At 39.4% G+C, this 8,037-nt stretch overlaps 1 protein-coding gene across 1 annotated transcript; it reads right to left on the bottom strand.

Annotated features, from left to right (window-relative positions):
* Positions 1–6,153: 6,153 nt before the first annotated feature.
* Positions 6,154–7,602, bottom strand: LOC138667176 (interferon lambda-2-like). The gene is made up of 5 exons (XM_069755472.1): positions 7,462–7,602; positions 6,997–7,074; positions 6,722–6,865; positions 6,524–6,604; positions 6,154–6,243 (listed from the first exon to the last, which is right to left on the bottom strand). The coding sequence occupies exons 1-5, from the start codon at positions 7,600–7,602 to the stop codon at positions 6,154–6,156; spliced, it is 534 nt and encodes a 177-aa protein (XP_069611573.1).
* Between the last annotated feature and the right edge of the window lie 435 nt (positions 7,603–8,037).

Genomic DNA, 8,037 nt, shown 5'->3' with positions numbered 1-8,037 from the left:
ATACGACATGACCGTGAGTACGGCATATGTGCTGCAAAGGGGAGACCACATATAAAACTGACACTCGCACCCTGACGTAGACACACAATAGTTGAACTGACCCTTGTGACCTTACTACATCGGTTAAGGCTGGTTTCACACTTGTGTTTCGTTGTGCTGTGGATGGCAGCGTACTTCCTCCTTGCTTCCTCGGTGAAGCTCTGCCTACTGCCGCTTGCGTCCTGCGTTTCCCTGCGTACCTATCTTTAATATTGGGTACACAGGGACATGCGTTGTATGCAGATGTGTCCCCATGCGACGATTTGAGGTGTGCAGTGATCGCACGAGAACGCAATATTTTTGTATTCAAATACAACACTTACAGTAGCTAAAATCGACATTTTAATAGGTCGGGCCATATTGAACTGAAACAGTACAAGTATATAGTAAATGCGATCAGAACAGCAGGGTTAAGCAATATAAAAGCGGGATACAATTTTTTTATAAACATAAAATTGCGTTGGAAACACTAAAGGTGAATCCACAACTTACATAATAAACACTTTACATGTTATTTCCTAGGAATCTCCTCAATGTTTCTTATGTTGCTCAAGCTCATCCCGCTAGTGGTGGAAGATGTAAGGTGTTGTGCTCACTATAAATACCTTCAAAGAAGCTTTAACCTCTTCACCCCGAAGCCTGACCAGGCCATTCTTTTCATTTCTGACCACTGCCATTTTATTAGGTATTAACTCTGAAACGCTTCAACGGATCCTGGTGATTCTGAGAATGTTTTCTCGTGACATATTGTACTTTATGATAGTGGTAACATTTCTTCAATTCAACGTGTGTCTATTTGTGAAAAAAAAACGAAAATTTGGCAAAAATTTTGATAATTTTGCAATTTTTAAACTTTTAGTTTTTATGCCCTTAAATTAGAGAGTCCTATCATACAAAATAGTTAATAAATAACATTACCCACATGTCTGCTTTACAATAGCACAATTTTGGAAACATTATTTTTTGTTAGGAAGGGTTAAAAGTTGACCAGCGATTTCTCATTTTTACAAAAAAATTTGCAAAACCATTTTTTTTAGGGACCACCTCACACTTGCAGTCACTTTGAGAGGTCTATATGACAGAAAATGCCCAAAAGTGACACCATTCTAAAAACTGCACCCCTCACGGTACCCAAAACCACATTCAAAAAATTTATTAACCCTTCAGGTGCTTCACAGGATTTTTTGGAATGTTTAAAAATAATTGAACATGTAACTCTTTTTCACAAAATATTTAATTCAGGTCCAATTTGTTTTATTTTTCCAAGGGTAACAGGAGAAATTGTACCACAAAAGTCATTGTACAATTTGTCCGGAGTATGCCAATACCCCATATGGGGGGGTAAACCACTGTTTTGGGCACATGGCAGAGCTTGGAAGGGAAGGATCGCCATTTGACTTTTCAATGCAAAATGTGCTGGAATTGAGATCGGACTCTGTTATGAAAGATAATTCAGAACCACAATGGACATAGAGGTCAGCGCACATACAGTGACCTGACAATAACCCAAAAAACGAGAACGAGCTCTGAGACGTGGGAACTCTGTTGACCGCAATCCCTGATCCTAACAAACCACACTAGAGGCAGCCGTGGATTGCGCCTAACGCTGCCTATGCAACTCGGCACGGCCTGAGAAACTAGCTAGCCTGAAGGTAGAAAATAAGCCTACCTTGCCTCAGAGAAATACCCCAAAGGAAAAGGCAGCCCCCACATATAATGACTGTGAGTAAAGATGAAGAGACAAACGTAGAGATGAAATAGATTTAGCAAAGTGAGGCCCAACTTTCTGAACAGAGCGAGGATAGGAAAGGTAACTTTGCGGTCAACACAAAACTCTTCAAAAACCACGCAAAGGAGGCAAAAAGACCCTCCGTACCGAACTAACGGCACGGAGGTACACCCTCTGCGTCCCATAGCTTCCAGCAAGCAGAAAAAAACAAATTGACAAGCTGGACAGAAAAAAAACAGCAAACAAATAGCAAAGAGGAACTTAGCTATGCAGAGCAGCAAGCCACAGGAATGATCCAGGAGGAAACAGGTCCAACACTAGAACATTGACTGGAGGCCAGGATCAAAGCACTGGGTGGAGTTAAATAGGGAAACACCTAACGACCTCACCACATCATCTGAGGATGGAAACTCAGAAGCCGCAATACCACTTTCCTCCACCAACGGAAGCTCACAGAGAGAACCAGCCGAAGTACCACTTGTGACCACAGGAGGGAGCTCTGCCACAGAATTCACAACATGACTCCATGTCACGTTTGGAGAGCCCCTGATGTGCCTAAATAGTGGAAACCTCCCAAAAGTAACACCATTTTGGAAAGTAGACCCCTAAGGAACTAATCTAGATGTGTGGTGAGCACTTTGAACCTCCAAGTGCTTCACAGAACTTTATAATCTAGAGCTGTGAAAAAATCATATTTTTTTCACAAAAAAATGATCTTTTTGCCCCAAATTTTTTATTTTCCCAAGGGTAACAGGACAAATTGAACCCTAAAAGTTGTTGAGCAATTTGTCCTGAGAACGCTGATACCTTGTGTGTGGGGATAAACCACTGTTTGGGTGCATGGCAGAGCTCGGAAGAGAAAGAGCACCGTTTGACTTTTCAATGCAAAATTGGCTGGAATTGAGATCGGACACCATGTCGCATTTGGAGAGCCCCTGATGTGCCTAAACAGTGGAATGCTCCCGATTCTAACTGAAACCATATCCCAAACACACCCCTAGCCCTAATCCCAACCATAACCCTAACCACACCCCTAACCCTAATCCCAACCCTAATCCAAACCCTAACTTTAGCCCCAACTCTAACCCTAACTTTAGCTCCAAAGCTGACCCTAACTTTAGCCAAAGCCCTAACCCTAACTTTAGCCCCAACCCTAACCCTAACCTCAACCCCCACCCTAACTTTAGCCCCAATCCTAACCCTATCTTTACCACCAACCCTAACCCTAACTTTAGCCCCACCCAAACTTTAGCCCCAACCCTAACCCTAACTGTAACTTTAGCCCCAACCCTAACCCTAACTTTTGCCCCAACCCTAACCCTAACTCTAACTTTAGCCCCAACCCTAACCCTAATGGGAAAATGGAAATAAGTATATATATTTTTTAATTTTATTATTTTTCCCTAACTAAGGGGGTGATGAAGGGTAGCTTGATTTGCTTTTATAGCATTTGTTTAGTGCATTTTTATGATTGGCAGCCGTCACACACTAAAGATGCTTTTTATTATTGCAAAAAATAGTTTGTGCATCACCATATTTTGAGAGCTATAATTTATCCATATTTTGGCCCACAGAGTCATGTGAGGTCATGTTTTTGTGGGACGAGTTGACGTTTTTATTGGTAACATTTTTGGGCACATGAAATTTTTTATCGCTTTTTATTCCAATGGGAGGCAGAATGAACAAAAGCCAGCAATCCCTGAATTTCTTTTAGGGGGAGCATTTATACTGTTCCAAGTGTGGTAAAATTGATAAAGCAGCTTTATTCTTCGGGTTAGTACAATTACAGTGATATTTATATCTTATTTATGTTTTGACGCTTTTACACAATAAAAATTATTTTATATAAAAAATAATTGTATTTGCATTGCTTTATTCTGAGAGCTATAACTTTATAATTTTTCTGCTGATGATGCGGTATGGCGGCTTTTTTGGCAGGACAAGATGCCGTTTTCAGCGGTACCGTGGTTATTTATATCCATCTTTTTTATCACATTTTATTGCACTTTTTGTTCGGCAGTATGATGATAAAGCGTTGTTTTTTGCCTCGGTTTTTATTTATTTTTCTTGCGGTGTGCACTGAAGGGGTTAACTCGTGGGATAGCTTTATAGAGCGGGACGTTACGGACGTGGCAATACCAAATATGTGCACTTTTATTGTTTTTTTATTTACATAAATAAATGGATTTATTGGAAAATATTTATTTATTTATTTGGGGATTTTTTTTTATACATTCTATATATTTTTTTTACTTTATAACATTGTCCCAGTGTGGTACATCACTATATTTCATCAGTTCACTGATCTGACACTTTGCATAGCACTGTGTCAGATCACCGATCTGACAGGCACTGCAGGAGGCTTTCCGGTGCCTGCTCTGAGCAGGCGCCAGCAAGCCACCTCAGTGAAGGACCCGGAAGGAGCCCCGCAGCCTTTTGGATCCGGGGACTCCTTCCAGAACACCGAAACAACACAATCGCATTGCGTTGTTCCAGTGGGAGAGCACAAGGAGCCCACGGCCCTGCACAATGCACCTCTATGTCGCTGTCACAATTGACAGCGGCATAAGAGGAGTTAAATTCCCATGATTGGCGCTAGTGCCAATTGTGGGCATTGTTGCGGGGTGTCAGCTGTCACATACAGCTGACACCAGCACACGATCGCCGCGGTGCTCATTGTGAGACCGCGCGATCGTGCCGCCGTACTAGTACTATGGAAGGTGGGAACCCAGTTCCCACAGAGCAGTACTAGTACGGCGCATGTCAGGAAGGGGTTAAAGAAAATCCATTGGGATGCTTTTAGCATTCTGATTTAAGAATTTAAAAATTTTGGAAAATCTCTCATGATCATCTCCAAGTCTACATTCTTCATAATATGACTATGAAGCACTGGGAAAGGAACAGTGAAAATCAATGTTTATGGATTTGAAACTTAAGCTGAGAAAGAAGAAATTCTTCTATATCCACAGCAGTGTTTGCTGAACGCCATTAACAAATATTTTAATTTTTTAATGTTCCCAAATAAATAATCATGTTTTTTGATCTGTTTAAATTATTGCTCTTATTTATTTTATGTATTAATAATTTATGTGTAATATTTATTGCATTTATTTTTTCTGTTTTCAAATTAATTTAATAGAAATATTGGAATAAAATTGTCTAGCATAAACACTGACCTTCTGATGGTGATTACCATATATTATTACTGATATCCTTCTCATTTCTATTTGTACATAAATTGAATCCCTAGAGAATTTTTCACTTCTACAATTGCATTTTCTAATTCTATTAAAAAAAAAAAAAAAAGATCTCACCTGCGGGACAGCCCGGTCAGAGGGATGTCGCTGTTCTTGGTCCGCCGCCTCCATTCTTCTTGTGATGTCGTCCTCCTTCTTGTTTCACGTGAATTACATTTCGCTACGTCATTCACACAGTCACCCTGGCATCACAATCCTGCTCATACTTGTCTAACCTAACTAGGGAAGAGTAAAGTACTGCAGTGCGCATGCGCGGGGCTCTTTGAACTTTCCAGGCACCTAAGCACTGCAGTACCTTGCTCTGCCCTCATCAAGACAGAGAAACAGGCCTGTCCAGGAGCATGATGCCGGGGAGACTATGTGGATGATATAGGGACGCGTTATCCACAGAAAGCAAGTAGGAGGACAGATGGGTTGTGTTTCATGGAAGTTTAGTGGAAATTATTCCATTGGTGCTTAGACCCACAGCACAATCCTTGGGTACTCGACTGGGCTAGTCCTACTTTGGCAAAATTACTATTCGGCTGCCAACTTGAATTCAGCATACACTATAGAATTGCATTTACTCACATACACACATTTCCTCCTGCTAAATCTCTAGATTCATCCCAAGACAACATTCACTTTTATCCACTTCTCAATCGGAGCTTTTCTTTTCCTCATAGTTTTAAGAACAATAGATACATTAATTTACTTTTATTAAAATTATAATTATTTTTTAACAGAAAACCTGAATACAAATACATATAAATATAAATTACATATTTTAAAAAAATATTAATAAATATACATGTCAAAATATCAAAATTAAATAATTACATACATATTAAAATAGATATAAATAAATATATTATGAAAAATATAAAAAAAATGACCAAATTATGCATATTTATGAAAATTCACAAAGAGAACATTCGTCTCCTATTTGAACTTGATGTTGAGACTTTATGACAGGTGACTGTTGATAAGCTTCTAATTAGAGCTATCGTGTATTTTCCTCATTAGTTATTCACAAAGGGAATCAATCATATAAAATGGAACAAAATCACAGCGTTGTTAATGGAAAATGTTCCACCACTTGAAGAGTGTCCTCAAGACTTGCAGACTTTTATAAAAATATCTTTGTAGTTACTTCCCATGAGCCCAACATCCAATATCTTCTACCACCAGCGAGATAAGACTGAGTAGCATGGCTTCCTGGAGACATTGCAAAGATTCCTACAAAATAATATGAAAAATGTTTATTATGCTTGCTATGTATTCAGCATTACCTATAATTTCTCCTAGTCTATATGCCATTGGCTCCTTTCTTGCATCTATGTTCTGTTGATATTCAGTTTTATAATGTTATCAAATTTAGTCTACATTCAGAACATTATGTGGTCGCTCAAGTCAATGTTAACCCTCATCTATTGTTCATGTCCAGGGTCAATTATCTCCTCCACCAAAAAAGACAGGATGCTATTAGTGCCTCTGTAGATTAGAGAAGGACTTTTACCTCTTCTACAAAGTCCTGGAGATGGTGCAGCCATGGCTTCAGCTCATCAGAAGGTGTTTTACTGTGTCCTGGTGATTCTTTCTGAATGTGAAAAATGCAAGATAATGATTAGTCATGCGTCAGTATTTCTAATATCAGTCACGAAACATAAAAGCCCAATCCATGAAGTCAATGAACACGAGGGCCATGTGAACTTACACAGATCGAAAGATCTTCTCTGATTTTGAGGAACATCCCGAGTGACTGTGATGCCAGGTCGGGTACAGCAGATGTGGACAGATTCGCCAGAACTTCTGTAGTTACAGTAACTCGCTCGAGTGTCAGAATCAGGCGGTCACTGGCCTGTAGAAGGGAAGAAGGGGAAAATATTTGGTGCTTCTAAATATATGACTAGGTGAGGAAGTAAGGTGGGTTTTATTTTCAAGAACTATTTCAAGGCCAGTAATGGAATAAAGTGACAGATCTATATTTACCTTTAGGTCACATACGGATGGCTTGTGTCTCACCATTCTTCTGTAACATTTGATTGCACTGGTGGACATGGTCTTCTCCTGTTGACAGATAAAGTAGGATTTGTTTTAGATGTACATGGATACAACGTATTACAAATTAACTCATCCAGAATATACTACCATACAGTGTAATAATTGACGCCTATTGTATAGAGTGAGTGAAAAAGTCAAGAACAAACCATAAATGGATCATCTCAACGTGTACCAGATTAACAGTGGTACTAATCAATTACTCAATTTTACCTACAATTTTTCCACTGAAAGTTCTCAACTAAAACATAACGGAAAATATTAGATTAACTGTCTTTTACACTTGCTGTGGTTCTTCACTTGTAGAAAAACACATGTGAAAGCACCCTGACTCCTGTCTCTATAGATGTGCATCTATAAAAAAAAAATTAAAAATAAGACAATGCCCCTTCTTACATGTTCATTCTGCAATTGTTTGATCATCTTCATGTTAGCAGAAGATACTGATTGATATCTGGACATGGGGCAGCGTCTCCGTTGTGGATGTCCCGTCACTACGACAAGTACAAGACTGAAGATGACCAATCTGATGTCCATGGCTGGAGTATTGGAGTATTTCTTCTCTTCCAATGGATCTGTGTATAAGGTATACACATGCATAGAACATTATTATTGTATATAATCTTATCGTGTAGATGTCCACAGCACTAATATTCTGTACAAACATTCAGTAGAAGATGCTCACCTGCCCGTTTGCTTTGCGTCTCTCTGCTGCTTCGAGCTCTGACTTATGTCTTCCCATGTTTCTCCTTTTATTCTTCAATCTGCTGGAGAGAAATTTCTTCATTTTCAGGATGTGTAGAAAACTTCGCTCTGCAGTTGGAATTCAAGTGACAGAAGTCATGGAAAACCCTTACAACTTTCAGTTTCCTTGGTATGTAGCTAGGAAGATAACGTCAGGTAGCTGGGAGGAGACTCCTCCACGACTACAGGTGACTGGAGGAATACTGCCTTATACAAAGATATTACGTG

This window comes from Ranitomeya imitator, chromosome 2 (assembly GCF_032444005.1).
Source record: "Ranitomeya imitator isolate aRanImi1 chromosome 2, aRanImi1.pri, whole genome shotgun sequence".
Taxonomy (NCBI): domain Eukaryota; kingdom Metazoa; phylum Chordata; class Amphibia; order Anura; family Dendrobatidae; genus Ranitomeya; species Ranitomeya imitator.
This window is presented reverse-complemented; position numbering and strand designations above follow the sequence as displayed.